The sequence below is a fragment of the Rhodnius prolixus genome, unplaced genomic scaffold (genome assembly GCF_049639745.1).
Source record: "Rhodnius prolixus isolate KJV_2025 unplaced genomic scaffold, Rpr scaffold_1, whole genome shotgun sequence".
Classification (NCBI taxonomy): domain Eukaryota; kingdom Metazoa; phylum Arthropoda; class Insecta; order Hemiptera; family Reduviidae; genus Rhodnius; species Rhodnius prolixus.
Window position 1 is genome coordinate 51,462,066 of NW_027411581.1, and position 22,616 is coordinate 51,484,681.

The following is a 22,616-nucleotide window of genomic DNA, read 5'->3' on the forward strand; positions in this document are numbered from 1 at the left end:
CGAACTGCAGCTTTATAGTAACTCACGATAACTCTCTTTGGTAATCTCCTATCTGTTAGTTGGTGTCCATTACGAACTGCAGCTTTATAGTAACTCACGATAACTCTCTTTGGTAATCTCCTATCTGTAAGCCGTCTGTAGGTTTTTAGAATGTAACTTATATATACATTTTAATTATAGATATTACTTTTTTTTAGGCTTTAGCCATATATAAAGACGTCAGAGAGAATTACTTGCAATTTGGTCATCTAATCGTAATATCAGTGCTTGCAGTAAGTTCATGTCGCAAAGAAGTACTTTCCAAACTCGTGACCATGTAATAAAGACTGTTTTTCTCCACGATTAGGAGAAAAGTTGTGTATAACTTGTGTGACAATGTTTTCTAGAATCAATTTCCTTAATATACACACAAGTTGACTATTTAGTGAGTGGTTTAAAAGTGTTCGGTTTTGTAACGAGTGGCTAGCCGAAGACCACACCTTAAATCCGAATACATGAAAAACAGATCTATGTAATAAATAATATATGTATAATTTAAAATCTATATAAGTTGCATACTAAAAACCTGCTGACGGTTGACAGATAGGAGATTGCCAAAGACATTTTATTTACTTGAAATAAAAAGTCAAAAGACAATTTAATGAATAATACTTTAAAAAAAGAAGATACATCAATTTCAAAAATGCAACTATATCAATAAATCGTCACTGAATATCCATAAGAAATTTAAGTTGAACAAAACACCGCTAAACAGTCCTACTCATAAAACTGTGTTATGAAAATGTTGATTTACAAAGCTTCTCGCAAGTAATTTCAAGAAGGTAACTAGTCCTGTATCTTTGGATCGGAGTATTGTGATGAGATCAGTAAATTATACTCAAAAGCGAGTTACTATGTAAGCAAAAATTATTGAATACAGAATAATTATAAAGCAGAGAGAAAACTAAAAAAAAAATCTAACTGTAAGAAAGGTTCTTCTAATGAGCTCTTCATCAAAAGAACTCTTAACAGGAGGCAATTTAGCAGAGAAGGAAGTAAAGCGATAACAATAGTAAGTAACAGGATAAAACCAACCTAACTCTGTAAGCACCAGTATATGGGCAAAGAGGTTCGGACTTAAAGTGGCCGCACGAACCATACCCTATAGACTGTGGACCCTACTTCTCTTCCTGGTGGAAAGAGGGCACAAGAGCACTTCTTATCTTTCATATTTACCTATAAGGGAAGCCAGGAGATTACACTATCGCGGGATTATGTCGTCCTGCAGGGCCTATAGCCACTAGACAGGACGAGAGTCCTCTTCCAGCCCAACTACATCTCCTTCTACTTTACTAAACAGAAATCTTCTCAACCTTACTCTCTTATCATGAAATTTTAGCCAATATTTTAAAATGAAAGTTATACGAAAAAGAAAACTTTAAATTTACGGCCAATATAATGTTTTACGTTTTTCTCTACTTTTACATAACGTTTATTAAACACGAAAACATGCTTCTTGGATGTTAAATTCATAAAGGAGATGCCATCTTCTCGAAGTTGTAAAAATTGAAGATTAGTGTTTCTTCTTCGGTGATCTATTGGCATTACTCTCCCGCTGATGTCCAAACTGATTCCTCTAAGTATGCAGGGAGGTTCTTTCTTGGTTACGAAGATTAAAAATGAAGAATTTGTATATTTGTATATTAACTATTAACTTTTAAAACTGGTTAATCAGAGTGAAAGGAAACCTATTCTCACTCTTGTGGTGTCAAAATCTTTATTGAATTAAATGTTAAAATGTCCCTAGTTTAATTTTGATTAATTTCCTCAGTATTGTTAAATTAATTCATTCACTACAGGAATTAATAATAACTTATTTGTTTCAGTGAGACGTGTGCCGCCACAGTTTTCCATTCCACCACCACCAATAGTAGAAGTCATGTTAGGAGCGGATTTAAATTTAACTTGTGTAGCAGTCGGCAGTCCAATGCCGTATGTAAAATGGAGACGAGAACCAGCCCACGATATGACTCCCGACGATAAACTACCAATTGGAAAGAATGTTCTTGAATTGAAAGGTATTCAGGAGTCTGCTAATTACACTTGCGTCGCATCTACTGCCCTTGGCGTTATTGAAGCTGTTACCTTAGTTAAAGTACAATGTAAGTATTTAATGGTATATTTCTCTTTAAGTTTTTATTTCAAAAAGAATTCTTTAATAAGGTACAAGAAAAAGATAAATAAACTTCTGCATTGCTCAAACTATAACCGCAATTTGAGTAGCTAAATCACACTTATTAGACAATTTCACAAATAAAACTAACTTATACAGAACTTTCCTATAGAACAAATGAGTCTAGTTGAACCCACGTATCTCAATACCATGTACCTCCTCAAAACGTACCTTCCTATCCAATAACTCTAATAATTTTATGCTTGGCCATCATTTTGACACCGGATCTTGAGAAGCATGTTATTTGGACAAACATTTTAGGCACATAGGCTGGTTTCATTCTCTTTGTTGCCACATTTGCGATAGAGCATCCCACTCGATATAGCTGGACACGTCGCCTTGGTGCATGATATTGTCTAGTTTGTGGGCGTTAGTCCACTTCGCTCAGGAAAGAAGTTCTTTATCATAAATTCGCTACAAGAATTTCCCCAGAGTGCCTACTCACCTAGCCACTTATTAGAATTGATCAAATACCCAGCACGTTTTTGCTAGACACTTACAACATTCTAACAACCCATTATCCAGTAAAAAAAAAGTCCAACATTCGCGCTAAACTCCACAATTTGCCGAGTGAAGAAAGTGCTGGTAATGGTTCCAGAAGAGATCAAGAACTCCGTTGAAATTTATCCCATTTCTATCCATAAACCAGAATTCTGAATCGTGTTTAGCAATACATGACTCTTCCAGATCAATCCATAATAGAGAATCAATAAATATTTAAATAGCCATTATTCTATTTTACTTTTACATCCGTCAGCATGTAATTGGAGCGTAGAATTAGCGATTAAATGATTGAAATATGAGGGTCGTTTGAAAAGTCCGTGCAAAGTCAGAGAGATAGCACTACTGGCGCGTATCGAGGTTATGTTTAGTTAGTAGCATCTCTTGGAAGAGCACACACCAAGTTTCAGCCAGATCGGTCTATTTCTTTGTGTTTGGCATTCGTTTGAATCGAGGTAGTCGAGTGATTTTCAAAAAATGGACGAAAAAGAGTTTCGAGTGTTGATTAAAAAACACTACTTTATGAAAGGCAAAACGCCTCAGGAGACTAAAGAGAAGCTTGATAAACATTATGGTGACTCTGCACCTTCGATTAGAACAGTTTATAAGTGGTTTCAAAATTTTCGGAGTGGCCATATGATGTGGCAAGTGACGCTGAACGTTCTGGATGCCCTGTTGAGGTTACTACTCCAGAAATCATTGATAAAATCCATGATATGGTGATGGATGACAGAAGAGTGAAGGTGCGTGAGATTGCTAGTGCTGTGGGCATCTCGAATGAACGGGTACATGACAAAGCTATCCGCAAGATGGGTGCCGCGATTGCTCACGCTTGACCAAAAACGAAATCGTGTGAAGTGTTGCAAGGACGGTTTGCAGCTGTTCCAGAAGAATCCGCAGGACTTTAAGCGTCGTTTCGTCACTGTGGATGAAACATGGATACATCACTATGCACCTGAGACCAAAGAACAATCTAAACAATGGGTCACCAAGGGGGAATCTGCGCCAAAAAAGGCGAAGACCGTTCCTTCGGCCGGAAAGATTATGGCGACTGTCTTTTGGGATTCGCAAGGAATAATCCTCATCGACTATCTGGAAAAGGGTAAAACTATTACAGGTGCATATTATTCATCGTTATTGGACCGTTTGAAAACCGAGCTGCAAGAAAAACGCCCACGATTGGCCCACAAAAAAGTCCTTTTCCATCACGACAACGCACCAGCTCACACCTCAGCAGTTGTGGTCGCAAAATTAATGGAAATAGGGTTCCAACTCGTTTCACATCCCCCCTATTCTCCAGACTTGGCTCCCTCGGACTACTATTTGTTCCCCAATATGAAGAAATGGCTGGCGGGAAAAAGATTTTATTCAAACGAGGAGGTGATTGCAGAAACGAATGGCTATTTTTCAGACTTGGACAAATCCTATTATTCGGAAGGGATCAACAAACTAGAGCAGCGTTGGACGAAGTGTATAAGCCTAAAAGGAGACTGTGTTGAAAAATAAAAAAGGTTTACCCCAAAAAATTAAGTAGTTTTTATTTTTGCACGGACTTTTCAAACGACCCTCGTACATCTAAGAAATGTTTTAAAAATTCAGAATCACTTCTCGTAAAAAATACTACAGTTCAGATAGAATATGATTCTAACTTATTTAAGTTTTACAGTTGTAATAAAATATTAATTGACTAATCAACAATAAATTAATATTCCATGCGATGCTAACCTTAATAATTTAATAAAAAGGTATTTCTTATGTCCATGCAGTTAGGGTTTTTATAAATGTTAATAATATTAATTTGGAGAAAAAAAAGAAAGGAAAAGATTTTCATCCTTGCGAGGTATTCAGGTCCTTTTTCACTTTAAAATACAAAAAATTAATAAAATATAATGCAAAAATACCACAAGTGATCCAATTTCACAGTTCTATTATTTTTCGCTTTTTTTATTCATCAGACAGCGTTTTTCCTCAACCGTTTTCTTCAGTTCTAATTCATATCTCTCCTTCCTTATCTCCTTGTTTCTGACCGGTTGGTAAAAATGGTTATAAAAGTTGAAGGTTGGTTGGTATAAACAGGCGGGGCTCACTGGTTATTAAAAAATCTAGATTGTTCGCAGCGGTATTTCTAGGCTTCCAGCAATCTTCTGTGTATAACTCTTAGTCTTATCCTACTTACATATCTCCATCATTTTTATATTAAACTAAAATTTTCTTTCTCTTGTGTTTATGGAGAATAATTAGTTACTAGTATTACTAACACAAATAGGGTTGATTAGGGATAAATAGGGTTCAATTGATCGAATGAAACAATTACTTAGAAACCCTAGTGGTTGAAACTAGAGAAACTGACCGGAATTAGTGGGGAAAAGTTCGAAACAAGACGGAAGCTTGTCCCTTAACTTGAGGTACTCTTAGGGAAGTTCATGTAAAAGTAAGAGTGACGGTAACTTTCTACTTAACTAGATCAGGATAAGCGCCGAATTCGAGTTGCAAAAAATTTAAAATTGATTAAAGTTAAGAAGCCTTTAAAAAAAAAAAGGCCAGTTTGTTAGCTTAAATGAAATGCCATTTTAGAAGGACAAAAGATTACAAAGATATAAAAGGTTATAACCCTTACATTTCAAAAAGAAAGTAGGAAAAAATAATATTTTAGTTATAGTTTAGTTACATTGTAGTTTGTTCACTGTTTTGGTTCATTACTTCATTAGATTTAATTTGTTCAATTACAGCCAAATGTACCCTGATCTTAAAAAGTTGTAAAAGAAATTTCTCTACAAGGATTTTTGTTAATTCTGTTTTTGCCTTGGCAAGCAAGGTTTACATAAGCAAATGATGTGAAATTTAAAGAGATGTTAAGAAATCTAAAAAGAGAAAAATAGCAAAATTAAAGAGCTCAAGCTAAAAGTAAATTATGATTAGTACTTGGGTTAGCCAGTAGAAGCGCTGTCCTACCCACTTCTTTACTTACTAAAATACGATAAAGATTGAGAACAAGATATTGTTCTTGGTTCTTTATTATATTTATTTGTTGCTTATGAAATTTAAAAAAAATCTTTCTATTTTTTTTAACAGCTTTACCTTCCGTGCCAACAAATGTCCAGTTTAGTGATGTAACAGCTACTACAGTCAGACTATCCTGGTCATATCCAACTAATGAAGAGGTCCAATATTTTGTTATACAGTACAAACCAAAATATGCTAATCAGGCATATTCAGAAATATCCGGCATCATTACAACATATTATACTGTGAGAAATCTATCACCATATACAGAATATGAGTTCTTTGTGATTGCTGTAAATAGTTTAGGCAGAGGTCCACCCAGCGCACCGACTATTGTGCCCACTGGTGAAACTGGTAAGTTTAATCCATTTTCTTAATAGTTTTTTGTGTTACTTGACGTAACTTTGCTTGTTGCAGAATGGTTATTGAGGTTAAGGAAGGGCAAGGTTCTTTAAAATTTTGGAGTAACAATATTAATATCCTTTTTCTACTCTAAATTTCACTAATGAAATATTTCTAATACAATATTTAGCTTATATTTTAATAATAAGTTTGATTAAGCATTGCCAAGTCCATGATTATTGAACAAATGTTTTAATACTTTAATAGGGTACCAAAAATGTAATAAACTAATTGATAGCAACTGTTACTAATAATATTAAAATGTTTTACCATTTCTTCTTTTAGATACTTTTATTGGAGAGATTCTTTTACATCTGATTACTTTTTGATTGCCCGGCATGTCACAACAGTGCATGAAATTAAAAATTAACTTCAATGCACTTTGAATAGATGGGAGGAGGTGTGCAGTTGGAAACTTCATACTTTTTTTTATTTATAACATCTCATCTTGTCTTCATCATCTCCTTTCTGGCGTCCGCCTCGAACCGGATAAATATGCAAAATCTTTTTTGTGTTCATCAAATTTGTTTTAAGGATTTTTTACTAGTCATTTAAAAGGTTTCTGCGGTACTTTTCTATTTGTGTTTAATTAGCTTAAAGTTGATAATTTTCTAAGAAACCCCTGCAGACGTGGTACCTTTCTCCAAGTACTTCATGAACCAAAAGTGCTGGCCGTCCACTGATCCATTATCCCTAGGATATGTGAGTTCCTATTTAGTGCATAAAAATCCTTTGTGTATTTTAATAAGTTCTAACTTATTATTGTTTTAATTATTTCTACTTCTCTTTGTGCTGGCTGTTCGCCTCTAATCAACCAAATACTTCTTCAAACATCCCTTATAATTTTATTCATAGAACCATACAGAATTTCACTCTTATTGTTTCCTAAGGCACCCATGTTATTGAAAAGAATTTATATTCTCGTAATTTTGTTTAGTTCAACAAAATAAACGTCCAACCATAATTGTTTTGCTGAAAGCAGAGTTTAGATGTTTTTTTTTCTTTTCCTTATTTTACGAAACTTCCATTTTAAAATTGAAAGGAAAAAAAAAAAATTTACATTGTTCGTAGCACATTAATCTAATGGCTCAAATTAAAATTTGTTTCTGTAAGATATTTGTTTATTAAACATATTAGTAATTTGATACCAGTTCGTTTTTCCTACAAACTAGTGTGTTATAGAACACACGCTACCTGCTTTTCTCGCAAGCAAAGCCGCTGGCTCTATTTTTTGAATTCGAAAAGAATAGAGTTAGGCGAATATTAGTGCTACTAATGCCCCGAACATACCAATTGTGTGAGGCTATAAATTCTAATCTAAATTCCCCAGTAAAAATACTTGTTTCACTTTTTATGGCACAATACGTGCCATTGGTAAAACAAAGTAATCTCCATTTCTAGAGTTATTTCATCGTTGTTAGTAAAACCGCAACTACTCGCTTAGATATAAAAAATAAATTAACTTCTTTCTTCCTTAAAGAACGCTTTATTACATCCTTTTCCACTTTCTTAATTGAATGACTTTAGTGTTAGTAATATATTACCTTTATTTTTGGAGAGATTAGTACATTAACAGTACCCTAATTTCTATTTGCATAGCAAAAACACTTTAATTTAAATATATGTATTGAAGAATTAATTTTATTTCGTGACCAAATCAAACCGCACTGAATTTCCCATAAGAAGTAATTTTATAAATAAAACCGCAACTGTCTGATTCAAGTGAAGAATACCCAGAGGAAGAAAGGAAAATTTAAGAACCCACCTGGAGGCAATAAGTACTCTACAGAGACTCTTTCCTCTTGGATAGTCTCCACTCAATTTCCTCGTTATCGGTTAAACCTTACCAAGAATTTGTATATAAAATAAAAGACACGCCATTATAAGACCTTCGAGCCACCTGCTTTCCGCTATTAATCCAAGGCGAGATTTCCGATTTATTGTGCCACTAGGTTTGATTAAGAGTCGGTGGAACCGTCTTTCTTATAAAAAGTGTTTCAAAAAGAATACAATCTCTCCTCTTTTATTTTATTCAACTTTATTATGGTTTTTTTTTTTCAAATCAGTATCATCCATTTTCACTGTCACACTTCTTTTTACCTGCATTAAATTTGCTATTTGATTTCTTTTGAAGCTGCTGCCGCAATTTAATGGAGCTGAAATAAAATAGTTTTCAGCGGTCGGTGCTTCTTCACGTAGCCATTGCTAAAACAAATTTAATGATGGTAAAAATAACTAAAATTTTAATAATTATTACAATAAATTATGCATATAACTCAAACATTTATTGAATTTTGAGGTTTATTACCGTACTCTGCTATGATATCAATTATTACTGAGTAAATTCAGTTGAGACTCTTCTCTTCTGCATTTTCCAGATATTAACTGGGCATTCTTGCCTTAAATCGATTTAGCGGTATTATTGTCTACCCAAAATGAAAATGTGAAGAACTTTACTCCTTTTTTTTCTACATTGATTTAATTCTTTAAATGAAAGCGCTTTTGAACGTATCTGTATTTTGTTTCGAGTAACATTGGTGCCATTCAAGGAATTTTCTTTTAATAAGTTTAGAGAGATGCTTTAAAACCGTTTAACTATTTACTTCAAATGGTTTTCACGTGTATAACATTCCAATATTGAATGGAAGGCAATCAATAATATCGCAAATGTAAATTAACATTAAAGATGATTGCAAAAATACTATCTCTGACTGTCAGTTAAAAAAGAAAATCCTACAATTTGGATTGAAGAAGCAGTAAGTAATCTGTGTTTTCTGATAATTTGCCAATATTTTTTTGAATTAGCAGTCACGACGAAGATATAGGTTACAAAACTAGTTCCTTTACTTTTATTTTGTCTACCAGCACATAGTTTGGCATTTTATTATTATCGCTGATTACATAACCTGCTCAACAAAGATTGATTGGATATTATACGTTACATAATAAATAAAATCTCCGTTCTTCACATGTTACAACATGTGAAGAACCTACTACAAGATAGAAATCCAACAATTAAACGAAAATAGTGGTCTTGCTTTATATTGTTGTACGTTTGATTTAAAGTTTTATTTTATTTGTTTATAATACTGAATAAAAATCAATTTCTTTTTATTGTTTTTTAGGCTAATTCTAAGAGAACAAAAAAAAAAATCAGCGATATTCTAAGTTTAATGTCAACTTTCAAAAACTCACCACAATAAAGCTCTGCGTAATTAAATTATACTGCCCAAAAAAATTGAACTGCCCACTTATACAATCGTTTATTGTGAATATGCCATCATTTTTTGCCGCTTTCCAGTTCTAGTGACGAATGAGTGTCAATTTTGTTAAAAGGGAAAACTCTCTTCTTTAATTAATGAATTACCCTCGAAACAGTTTTTGTTCTAAAATTTTACCTTTTATTAAAAACTTTTAAATTGAACATTATTATTTAAATTTCTCACTTCTCATTTTTTTTTTTAAATTAATTAAATGTTTTTATAAACAAGCAAAAGGATCATATACTAAAATTCGTTAAAAAATTTGCTTGTTTGCTTTTGAACTATAATTTTAAATTCTATAGTCATACTTTAAAACGTCTTTCTCAAAAAGGAGAGTTACTCATGTATTCTGATTTATTTCAGATAAATATTAGTAATTTTTTAGCATTCTATTGTTATTCAAGGTAATTTATAGTTTTGATTAATGAAAGATTATATAGCTTCTCTAACTCTAATGCGAATGAAAATATATAAAACTCAAAATAAGAAATTTCCATTCTAAAAGCAAACCATTTAAGGATAGAAGCAAAGAAACTTGACAAGTATTCTTTTCAAAAAAATGTTTTGCTGCGGTTGCCTGGGTTTGAAGTTTGTGATGTTTTGGTGATAGTGCTGGGATGCATTTAATTATTTTTTTCAGCAAGATGTGGTTTAAGTTTATTTTCGTTAAAGTCTTGAATGGTTTTATAATTGGTGTTCTCTACTTATCTGGTGCTGGTTACTCATGGTGCATCAACTATGTGATCTCGTAAGAACTTTTTTCGTTTATTTGGGCTACTAATAAACATTTTATGGGAGGATTCGATCTAAGCTAAGCCCAAGGTTGCGGGCGACATTGACTACTAGTTGGGTTACCTATAAAGGTTATAGAAGACTGGAGGAAGAGTATTGCCGCGAAGAGTGAAGATGATGTTTTGAGACAGCTCATTTCTTGAACTACTAAGGTTGTTAGGAGGAGAGGTGGGATTGCAGGTTAGGATCATGATAGATCAGTGATTAAATGATGTTGACTGAATATATTGACTTCAATATGTTTCACTGAAATGACGGTTGTTAATACCACAAGAAAGCTGGTTATATTTAATTTGGCAAATGGGGTTTTAGGTTTCTCTTATTTAATAAACAGATTTCAGCGCATAATTGGATAAAAAAAAAAATTTGTGAAGCTAATAATAAAATAGTGTAAGAGTTATATAATTTTTAATCATAACGTTACAAAAATTAATATATTTTTTGTCTTTATTTAATGTAACTGAATTTTTCTCAATCCCTTGTGGAATATTGTGCGGTTGTTTTTCTTTATCAGTATTACGAGAAGCATTTCCTTAGCAATAGCCCCGTTTCACAAATTAATTTTAACCGCCTCTAGAAATTCTTTCGCTATTCTCTTATTCTTCCTTTTCTTATCCACATCTTCTCTACCTCCGCTTTTGCATTTCTTCCTCAGCTTTCTTAAACCACAATGTTCTCTGTATTAGGTTATCCTGGTCGAATAACCTTCTAGTATTATCATCAACATGCTCCTTATTACCTTAAATGCTAACCCGCTATTGTATAATCTCTGAATTCATATTCTAGAACTAGGAATTTCCCTACGAATATAAGAAAATTTTCTTCTTCTTCTTCTCCTCCACTATGCTTTTCCTTCTTTTCATATTTATTTTAATGAATTCTATTTAACTTTTTATAAAAAGTAATTTCGTTAAATCTGATTATGGATATGTGTTTATAAAATTGTTCCTTTTATTGTTGTACAAATGTTTTTGTCCTATAAGCCAAAATCCTTTATTTATATTTTCTTTTCCATCGTAGTGTTGCAAAAAAAAAGTCCTCTTTCTTTGACTGTTATTAAAAACTTGCTGAAGAGTAATTTGCATTTAAACAGCTAAAGTGGTACAACATTAAAGAACTTTTAATTTATCCACATTGAATAGTTCACAATTTGCAAGTTTTATTTGTATTTGCAAATGGTTCTACAGAAGTTTTAATAAATTTAAATGTCTACTAAAACAATGTAATGATTGTAAATGTATTTAAAAGAATAACCACTTAAATAAATTCAATGACCTTTTTTTTTCTTATGATGTTCTTGGGGCATAAAAAGATCAAGTTTAAAAGTAATTTCCTTCGGGCTGTTATAAAAGAATCACGCTATCAGTTCTTCAGTTTCCTCAAAAGAGAAAAGTATTTCAATAAATACATGTTGGTACCTACCAATGTATCCATTTACACCAGTATACTTCACACTAAACTTGCAATTAATTTATTTAAACATTAATGGTGGAAGCAAATTACCCGGTGAGGCTATATTGTTAAGATTGGCTGTATCATACAGTTATATTTCCTGTTTTTCTTTTAAACGCCTTACATTTCCATTCAAGGAATGACCAAATAACTCTTAAAACAAGCTAAAGGTAAATTTACAGTTAAAGAAATAGATATAGGTTTTTCTTAAAATTTACTTTATCCCGTTTAGGTTTTTCTATCAGATTCTTTGCTTACAAAGTGCTGCTAGCATCAGGCATGAAGGTACTACGCAGATTCCCCCTTGGTAACCCATTGTTTAGATTGTTCTTTGGTCTCAGGAGTGTAGTGATGTATCCATGTTTCATCCACAGTGACGAAACGACGCTTAAAGTCCTGCGGATTCTTCTGGAACAGCTGCAAACCGTCCTTGCAACACTTCACACGATTTCGTTTTTGGTCAAGCGTGAGCAATCGCGGCACCCATCTTGCGGATAGCTTTGTCATGTCCAAATGTTGATGCAAAATATTATGTACCCGTTCATTCGAGATGCTCACAGCACTAGCAATCTCACGCACCTTCACTCTTCTGACATCCATCACCATATCATGGATTTTATCAATGATTTCTGGAGTAGTAACCTCAACAGGGCGTCCAGAACGTTCAGCGTCACTTGTGCCCATATGGCCACTCTGAAAATTTTGAAACCACTTATAAACTGTTCTAATCGAAGGTGCAGAGTCACCATAATGTTTATCAAGCTTCTCTTTAGTCTCCTGAGGCGTTTTGCCTTTCATAAAGTAGTGTTTAATCAACACACGAAATTCTTTTTCGTCCATTTTTTGAAAATCACTCGACTTCCTCGATTCAAACGAATGCCATACACAAAGAAATAGACCGATTTGGCTGAAACTTGGTGTGTGTTCTTCCAAGAGATGCTACTAACTAAACATAACCTCGATACGCGCCAGTAGTGCTATCTCTCTGACTTTGCACGGACTTTTCAAACGACCCTCGTATATAAAAAAAAACTATGATCTCCTTAGTTTCATTCTTAGATACTTGTTACAGTTGGGCGTTCTTCTGTGTTATCTGATCGTTTATTCATCCTTTATAAATCTGACTAAACTTCCACCTGAAATGAAAATCTATGTGGTTCTTAAAAATAATCTGCACTGTATTGTCGCACTCTCTGGATGCTCCTGTAAATAAAGGGAAATCCCAGATGAAGCCTTTTAATTATTTAAAAGTTAAAAATGTTTTAATTATTTAAAGCCAGTGATTTATTTAATCACCAAGATCAGATTGTATCCCTAGTTGGATGTGTAGACTAATTTTAAAAAGACTAGCCTCGTCTAACTTAATAGATAGATTTTATCTATCTTAACCTTACAAAAAAAACAATTTACATTGAAACCAATTTGGTATATAACTCGCTTAGTAACGTAAGCAGTCTTTTATGGAGATTTATATTATTTTTCACTTATTGATTAGGTTTGATCTCAAATGGTTCGAAAAAGCCTTGGAATTTTGTCCGTAAGAAATAGTCTATTTGGTTTTCTTCCAGCAAAAGTTCCTTAAAAAATCTATCGAAAGGAATTGATCTTATTCGTCTTGATTTCTTCTTACTCTTTAGATAGTAAGTTGAGTATTTTAGGAGCTCCTTTATTTAAATTTTCTCAAAAGTCCTTAAATAAAATCCTAATATTTTAATAATTAATTTAATAAAGTACTATTTACTTTAGGTTCTCGTTAATGAATATGTAATCAAGAACATCTGTAAAATTTCTGGTTGTTCCTCATTGATTAAGTTTGGTTTATTATTTTTTACTGTTGTGCAAAACACTCTCCAATAAAAGTGAAAGATCAAATTGGTCTAAAATATTTTCAGTGCTCTAGAAAATGATTTCTTCTTTGAGACTTGGTTTGTCATAGCATGCTTCTTCAATTCTTTCAGGTTTCAGATTTTCCTCAACGTCTTTACAGAAGCTAGTGATCAGATTTTAGCAATAGAGGAAAGTCCAAAAGCTATGACAAAATCATCTCCAATAAAATGAAAGAAGAAGTAGAGAGCACTACTACTCAATATCTCATTAAATTATGTACTTGTTTATTACATTTTAAAATTTATCCTAATTTTATCCTCTTTCTCAAATTCATTACGCAAGAAATTTGAAAAAGACTTCTAGTGTGAATTCTTTTGTTTGTTTATTGTGTTCATCTTTACTGTGAATCGTGGCAATATCATCGCGCTCCACTTTGTTGCCATCGCGATGTTTACTAAACTTAACTATGTAAGTTCAATGAAATAGTTTTGTTAAGTTTTTAAATTTTTTATAACTGATACTCAGTGTTATGTTTTTACACGGTAATAGCACAGTCTGAAAGAATTATGTTCACCAGCACCGTTCAGTTAACCTTCAAAACAAAATTCTTCTTTTTTTTCCCCCTCCTCTTCGATTTGTTCAGGAAAATAATACTTTATTTTAGTTTAATTGTTTTAATTTTTCAATTGATTCTTGAAAAGCACAACCTTTTATTTATTTTTATTGTTATTATTGTGTGCGCACCAATCACTATTCACTTTTTTGTTTATAAAATGTAGAATTACTTTTTCAAAATGTTAGCCTACTTCAGTAGTTTTGGGAGGAAGGAACATGTTGCAAATAATGTTTTCAACCCCTTTTTTAAGTTATTGTATTGTTTGTGAGTGTACTTGCACAGAATTATTGCATTAACAATCAATTCCACCACACTTAGTTTGCACAAAAGATGTGTTTTGTATATACATACATTGTTAATATATATTTCTCTACATTTATAACAAAAATATTGTTTCTTAAAATCTTATTTGATAATATTTACACTGAAGGTTTTGCACCATTATTGTTTTTAAGAATTACGTATATTAATTATTAAAAATATTTATTTCTAGTAAGGCATATTAACAAATGTTATTAATTCATTACAGTTTTGGACATACAGTTTGTTGCAGGAAAAAATAGAGGCCCTCAAACTGTTTTCGTGCTTGCTATAAGTTCACTTCTGTCCTATATAATTAGAATGATTGAAAAGAATATAGTCTAGAATTGTGAGATATTTCCTGGGAAAGCTTTTTGATGTTGTTGATCGTTCGTTGTAAGAAAGTTTTGAGGCTTTGGTGGTGCATACACTAATGTATTCCATTCTTTCATAATAAAAAAAGAAAAAACAGTTGATCCGAAAAACTAATGCACGAATAATCTGTTATGACATAAAATGCTGAGATTGTATCAAAGAACTTTTTTGTTCAAGTATTGACCCCCTCAGACGAGCCTCAAACGAATTGATCTCAATCTCAGATACAGAATGTTTAAAAGACTACACGAAAAACGTTCAAAACTGACCCTGACGAACAAAAGAAAACTATATACCGCCCTACTTGCCCCAATATGGACATACGGAATACAACTCTATGGCAGCGCCAAAAAATCAATCAACTGACTTTAAACCTTACAGTCTAAAATTCTAAGAACAATAGTTAACTCTCCTTTCTACGTCTCCAATCTCACAATATACTCTGATCCAAATATTCCTCTCGTCTCTGTAATATCTATAAAATGTCTATAAAAATGAACCATTAAGAGAAATAGAAATGCAATTTTAATTAAAAAACAATTATACATATATCTGCATTATTGCCAGTGGGAAAATAGGACGTTGTTAAAACAGTCAGATAGAATGAAGATACAAAGTCTGAGTTCACTCGTTTATTTTTCTATTTCACAAGAGAAAAGGAATAAAAACGCCTGTTTAGTTCTCCCTCTGGTTTCCTGGCTTGGGAAAGTTTTCTTATTCTTAATTCCCACAAAAGTAGACAAAAAGACTAGCGGTAAAGAGAAACAAGAAATGTAACAGTGGGGGGGAATTTACTTTTGCAATGATAGAATTGATTATTAAAACTTGTTAGATTGCTCCCTAGCAATCTGGTTGCGCAGCCATGGTTTCTTCTCCAGCGTGATTCCCTTCACCCTGTTGCTTTTGCTATTACAGCATGTTTTACTTCCAGGTCTCTTGTATGTAAACTTTTTATTTACTTTCAACTACATTTGCAGCCTCGACAACTTGTATTTACTAAACAGAATCGACATCTCTCTATTTCCCTCCAACTCTCTGATTGAATTTTATCCGAATTAAAGTACATTACTAGCTCTTTGAGATTTTAAATTATTTGAAGCCTTATTTTCAAATAATTTGTTTATTTATTCGCTTTAGTTAGTTATTAAACTCTGCTTTTTCTGATTTTTATTTTAAATGGTAATCAAATTGTAAAATCCTACTTGAAATTTTCTGTAGTGAGAATGGAGTACTTTAATAAAATCAAATTCCCCACGATCTAAATGATCTATTGTGGCTCCCATAAGTGCTGCCAGAATGTAGGCACCACTTAAGGTTTCAATGTGCAAATTTCAATTTGAGATGCTGAACCAAAATGTTTTTAACTACCTATGCAGGCTCCAAGCATCTGTTTGTAGGCTTTAGAGGTGTTGTTAGGCTGGGATATCTTCCGGAAAAGAACTGGTCCTTAGGCAGTGGCTAGTTTACGTTACTCTACTGGGATTTAGCCATTATAAAATGTTTATAATTAATTTTATAACTGTTTATTATTGGAATTTTTAATTTTAGAGCTACATTGTTTGCTCGGCTTTTTTTGAAATTTATTGAGGGATTTTAAATTTCATAAATCTTTTTCAACTTCATCCAGAATTGGATGAAGGATGTCCATGAAACTGGGAAAGCTGCTTGTCATTTTTTTTTCACCTTACCCTTATTCTTCGATCTGATTATTTATCCCGAAAACCTTTTATCTGTTGGTGCACCCGGAGATGTCCATTACTCCATGTACTTTCTAGTCTGTAAGTGAGGATTCTCTTCTAAAATCTGTTACAACAGTTCAGTTTAATAAATAATGAACTGCTTTTAATTTCATTTTTTTTTTTTTAATTTCATAAAAAATATTAAACTTATTCATTTTATTTTCACACATAACATTTACATTCACAATAAAAGAATATTAATTATATAGCATTGTTTGCCGTCTGCTATCCATTATATTTAGAATTGTAATGGTGTAATGGATTTTGCTTGGTTGTGTCTGTCACTTGTTTCGTTTATTAAACATTTTTCAGCCACAGTACGTGACATTTACAATGTTTGTTAATGTGCTTGAAACTATACTATTGTTGAATAAATACTTAACAAAAATTTTTTCCACCATTCAGAAAATATAAAATTATTTTAAATATGTTCTTAGTTATTATTAAAATGTTTCTCAAAATCTGTTTTTACTAAAAGAATATTAGTTATTAACTTTTTATTGTTTAAATGTCCCTCCTTTTTTTTAATAATGTTATTATTAACAAACATAATTTGTTATAAAATTATTTTCAATTAAACTAACAGATATAGCGTATTAACAAACCCAAGCATGTTTCAAAATATTCATCTGTAATAATAAAAATACTAACATTTCTCTTATATTTGTTTTGTTTTTGCAAACAACAGGGGAATTGCCGAATGAAGGAGCAAGTGAGTAATTTTGCTTTTTTTGCTTTCTGGTTTAATAATTTAACAATGTAGTAGATTTTGCTTGCTGCGAAATATTATTATTTTTATTAATTATTTTAATTGCATTCTGTCTCCTCCCAATTGAATAAAAATGCCTTTTATTTATTTTTCTTATTACTTTAATTCTAACCTGTTTTGAATTCCCATCCTTCAGCAGAACATGATTCATCAGTTTGGTGTAGAGGAGAGTATGGGAGAAACAGTGGAATTTGTGATATGTAGAGTTGTTTTGTTTTAACGCAAATAAGCTTCAATATTAGCCCCCACTAATTTATGGGAATTTGGTAGTAGTTGTTGTTGTTGTTGGTAGTAGGTACCATAAAATTAAGTTTGAACTCTATATGACGATGGAAAATAAAATAAAAAAAGTTTAAACTTTTTACAGGCGCTCTTAAAAGACTGTAGAAACTAAGATAGTCTCATATTGTAGATTGTAGATTGTACAAGACGGGCGGTTCCACCAAAAAAAAGGGGAAGGAACGCAGGCAATCCTGATGCCCATTGTTCCCCGCCCACCCCTCATCTCATGAGAGATACCGGGGTTTAAAAACAAATCCGGCTAAAAATTACCAGATGCTAATATAATAACCTAACAAAGTAGCAACAGGACACTAGGGAGCTTGACGACTCAATCGCCCAGTGCACTGAATAAACCTAGAAAGTTCATTAAGATTACCAGATGCTACAATCTCCCGTAGGGAGACATTTGACCTTTCGAAGACGAGGAATCTAGTTTTAGAATAAACTGGGCACACCTCAACAAAGTGCCTCACAGTTTCATCGGACTCACCACAGCCAGCACAATTTGGCGACTGGATTAGGCCACATTTAAAAAGATGATATGCTAAATTCGCATGTCCACTCAACACCTGAACCAACTGGCAGATCCGGGACCTGCTAAAACCAACCATATCCGTTCTTGACAGGCCAAGGATTTCCTTAGCCTGGCGGCAGTCAGTTCGGGATCTCCACCGTTTCCGATGTTCTTTCAAAATCCACTGTTCCACCTCTGTTCTACAACGTCGATAGGATACAGGGATAAAAGATAGTCTCATATAGTAACGGCGAAACTATGTCACGCGTGACAACGGTGACCCACGAACTCATTTTGGGTGTCATGAATCGACAGATTAAAAAAATTATTATATAATTTTAAATAATATAGCAATTTGTGGAGTACTTTGAAGAATTTACGGTATTTATTAAGAATAAGGATCTGACAAACTTTCCTCAGATATTGAATGATCATAAAGTGGGTCATTTAAAAAATCATTATTTTTACAATAGTTGCTAATATTAAAAAATTATGAATATTTCTATATGTGCCACGGCACCGGAGAAAAGTTTGGGTTTTTCAAAATTTTGACACGCAGGGCTCATGAAGAACATACTTTATCCATAACAATTAGTATTATTTCTTAAATTGTATTTACAATTTTATTTAAGTATACTTACATGTATACTTAACATCAACTATCTAAAATATTTTGGATTCTTGAAGCTTAATCTGTTAATAAAAACCTTTGAAACTGATCTGTTAAGAGCCATTGCTTAACAAGTTTATTGGTATATTTAATACTAGCATTTGTTAGACATCCGTTTCTGTGGTTTCAAGAGATTGGAGGCCTGACAGTTATAGTAAGAAAGTATTGAATCATTTGAAGTGCTCATGGGAGTCTCAGATTAGCAGCAACAAGAGCACACCTTAAGGCGCCTGTCACGTTCAAAGAAGCGAGCCTCTTCTAGTATTTCTCTGACGGCCCTACTGCTTGGTGTATGGCCACCAAACAGTCCTAAAACCACACAGTGGTAGATCCGCGAGGTCTCGCTGTGGTTTAATTTTCCCACAAGGATGTGTAAAAGGCTTTCTTTTACACCTAGAAGGGCGTAATATGCTGTTTTCGTGTCAGTTTCTGGCTGCTAGATCCTCAACATCCATGGTAAAAGAATTCTACGCATTCTGAAGGTGACAATCTTGGTTTTAGGGGAAGTTGATGTCCAGTTTTCAGTTTTTCACCCCAGTACTATTCGCCCACTTGTTTTTTTGATGATGTTTAAGATCATCTAAGATATCCCAGAAACAGTTTGCAAAATTATCAGCCCAATTATCAGCATATCCTAAAGGCGTAAAAACCTTCCGCAGATAGTTTCAAGGATTTCTAGCTAGAATTGTGCTCTTCATACGCTTTATTTTTAGCATTCCCCAGAGACACTCGCATTTCGCCACTACTATGATGAGTTGAAGTGGCTTTTTCCTGTCTACCGCCGCCATTATTTTCTAGCTTCATTCCTTTTTCAAGTTATTCAATCTTAAAGACTATCCAACTCTTCAAATTCAAATGCTCGATCCTCGATTCTCGTAATAGTAGATCTCGTTCCTCTGATCTCTATATTCCTTTACACCGTACTTCATCCTTTGACAAATCTTTCTTAATTCGCGCTACCTCTCTCTGAAACCCCTTACCATCATCTGTCCATCTTTAAATCCTTTCCAAGGGAAGGGATTAGCTATGAGGTTAGCATACTGGACTCTCACGCGGAGGTCCCGGGTTCGAATCCAGCTGCTGACCCTTAAATTTTCTCTTCCTAGGAGCTTCTTACACCTCATTGTCCGGTGATGGACAGTGTTGTCTGTAACGAGAGAACACTGTCCGGAGGCCGGAGTGCACTGAAAAAAGCTCCGAGCGCCAAAACCTTAGATGTTAAGGCGCCTTTTTTAAATAAATAAAATCCTTTCTGTTCAATTATCTCCTTTCTATTCAGCTCCCTCCGAAATAATAATTGAATGGTCTTATTTCCTTAATTTTAATTCTTATTTTTGTAAATACTTGCTTATTTCTTTGTAAATAAATATGTATCTAAAATACAGGCCAAACCAATAGGGCCTCTAAACTGTACGTATATTTATTCTAAGGGGACAATAGTCCCAGGATAATAAAATTATATTTTCATTCATTCAATATTGAAGATAAAATATCCTGTAGATAGCTTCTACAGGTAGCCCATTGCTCGGTTACATAACACCTAGATATTAAGGAATGGAGAAGTGGGTGAAATGAACCGATATCCAAGACTAACCTCTTGTACTTGTATGCTTGAATAAATCTTGGACGGCCACCGATAGTTTAAAGCCGCCGAGTTTTGATAGATGGCATGGCTACTTCTTGTAAATATATTCTTATTATTCTTCGCTCGGACGGTTCCGAATCAATGGCAGAAGAAGCCTAGGTCATTGCAGACTCAAGCTTCAGTTCTCTCTTAGCCCCTAAAATCCGGTTAAGAAAAGTTTACTTCTATTTCCAAATTATTGCATTTTCATGGAATGATTTGTTACACCAACGCCTTTGTGAGTTTGCAGTTAGCTGCAATCTAGGACACAATCAAAGTGATTTGACTATTGAAAGTCTTTTTGCACAATGGATTATTAGAACTTTAAAGCTAGATAAGTGGTAAATGATAGAACTAAACATTCGGTTTTTATTGTAAGCAAAGAAACGTATCGGACAATCTTCAGGTCCAATAAACTAATATCATCAACAATTTTTTATATAAATTAACCCTTATACAGCTGTCCTACCGGACAGTTTTAAAAATCAAATAAAAACTTAAAAAAATTCTTTTATTAAAAAATAAAGTTGAACATTAGAGTAATCGTTAATTTATCAGACGGCACAAGCATTACTCGCTAATTGTACATTAGGAGTCCATTTCATTCTGTGGCATTAAACTTGCCAAATACCAAGAATGATGACGCTGTCGGAATAATGAAGTGTCACTTTCTTTTTTTATTTTAATTGACTTGAACAAAAATTAAAACAAAAAAGTTACTTCTTTCTTATTTCTTATCTGTCATCTGTCCTTTAGTATCATCCCCCACCATTTGCATTTAGACCTGCCACCATCAAAGTGGTCTATAATTTTGATTAATGGAATAGATAAAAAGAACAGTCACACAGAAACAAATAAAAGTGGCAAGCCAGTGTTTCAGTGCAGACTCACGAAACCCCAACTGAATGTCTGTAACTAATTAGAAAAGTAAGAAAGTTTGTGGCTTTTTTTTTTTGCTGTTATTTGTATCAACACAATCTGATCTTTCATTAATTATCTTACTTCTCTTCTATAACCGTGTTTAAATAATAATTAAACTTTAACTACAATGTACCTTTTGACATGAAGAATTACATTTCCTTTTTAAATAACAATTCATCATTCTTCGTGCTAAAATAAAAACTCTTTCTTTTTAATGCTTGTTAATAAGCTTTTATAAGACCTACCTTTAAACAGTAAAAGATTCCATTTGCTGTTTTTTTTTTAAATGAAATTCTTGGCATTTTGTGAAATTTCTTTGCAGTAACATTTAATTAAGCTTCTATGTACAATATGAGGGGCTTGGGTGATTAAGCTCATAAAATATTCATTCTTTCCCTGTCTTCGGGGGAAAAAAGTTAATTTTCTAAAAACAAAAAAAAATTAAATTTTAAATTTATAATTTCAGAGCCTGGTACTGCACCAAGAAATGTGGCAGTAAGACCTCTTAGTTCCAGCACGATGGTGATCCAGTGGGATGAACCAGAAACGCCTAATGGACAAGTCACGGTAAGCGTTTGATTATATTTGCAATTTACTTGTTATACTCCCATTTTTATGAGAAGTTTTTATTTATCTACAAAATTTGAAATCTAGAGTTCAACTATTTTCAATTCAAATGTCAAAAAAGGTAATGTTGAAGCGTATTAAAATGTACTATGTTCATTTTCTGCTGTCATCATCAATTTAGATTTTGTTTTTGTCATTATTTTGTGGATTTACGTACTACATGGAAACTAGTATTTGAGTTATTTGTTGTCATAAGGCGCCACGGTAGCCGAGCGGGTTAAGAGGCGAGACCTGCAAAGCTAATATGCATTGTGGTACTGGGTTCGATTCCCGGACTTTAGGCCTTGGATTTTATTTAATGGTTAAATGAGAAATAGTAAAGTACGTTTGCTATTCGCCTCCGTCCACGACACCTAGTAAATGGTAGTTGGACGTTAAGCCCCGCCTGAAAAAATAGGCGATTACTTTACTTTACTTTACTATTTGTTGTCATATTAACAAATTATTTCTGCACATTCAGGGTTACAAAGTATACTATACAATGAATCCCCAACTGCCAATGAACTCTTGGGATTCACGTATGGTAGATAATAACCAACTGACAACTATTAGTGAGCTAACACCGCATACTATTTACACAATACGTGTACAAGCATTTACAAGTGTCGGCCCAGGACCTTTGTCTGGACCAGTACTTGTGAAAACACAACAAGGAGGTTGGTGTATTATCTGTTTATTAAAGCTATTTCCACAATATTAAAAACTTAATTAAAATCAATTTTCCTGT

General features: G+C 33.2%; 1 protein-coding gene and 1 long non-coding RNA gene across 16 annotated transcripts in view; one reads left to right on the top strand and one right to left on the bottom strand.

The window, feature by feature from the left end:
- The window catches only part of Lar (tyrosine-protein phosphatase Lar), an 855,139-nt gene that overhangs the window by 804,133 nt on the left and 28,390 nt on the right, over positions 1–22,616 (top strand). For 10 of the 14 annotated variants that reach the window (XM_074118628.1, XM_074118646.1, XM_074118638.1 and 7 more), the window contains 5 exons: positions 1,866–2,141; positions 5,786–6,070; positions 17,171–17,194; positions 21,729–21,829; positions 22,350–22,545. In XM_074118628.1, the coding sequence (XP_073974729.1) occupies positions 1,866–2,141; positions 5,786–6,070; positions 17,171–17,194; positions 21,729–21,829; positions 22,350–22,545 (882 nt within the window). The remainder of the gene's footprint in view (positions 1–1,865; positions 2,142–5,785; positions 6,071–17,170; positions 17,195–21,728; positions 21,830–22,349; positions 22,546–22,616) is intronic. The other 4 variants (XM_074118675.1, XM_074118663.1, XM_074118704.1 and 1 more) reach the window with 1 other exon arrangement.
- On the bottom strand, positions 8,141–21,704 carry LOC141449502 (uncharacterized). 2 transcript variants are annotated; one of them, XR_012455559.1, is made up of 4 exons: positions 21,508–21,704; positions 20,312–20,498; positions 9,314–9,504; positions 8,141–8,323 (listed from the first exon to the last, which is right to left on the bottom strand). It is a non-coding gene; the product is annotated as an uncharacterized lncRNA (long non-coding RNA). The 2 variants fall into 2 exon arrangements; XR_012455561.1 differs by lacking the exon at positions 20,312–20,498.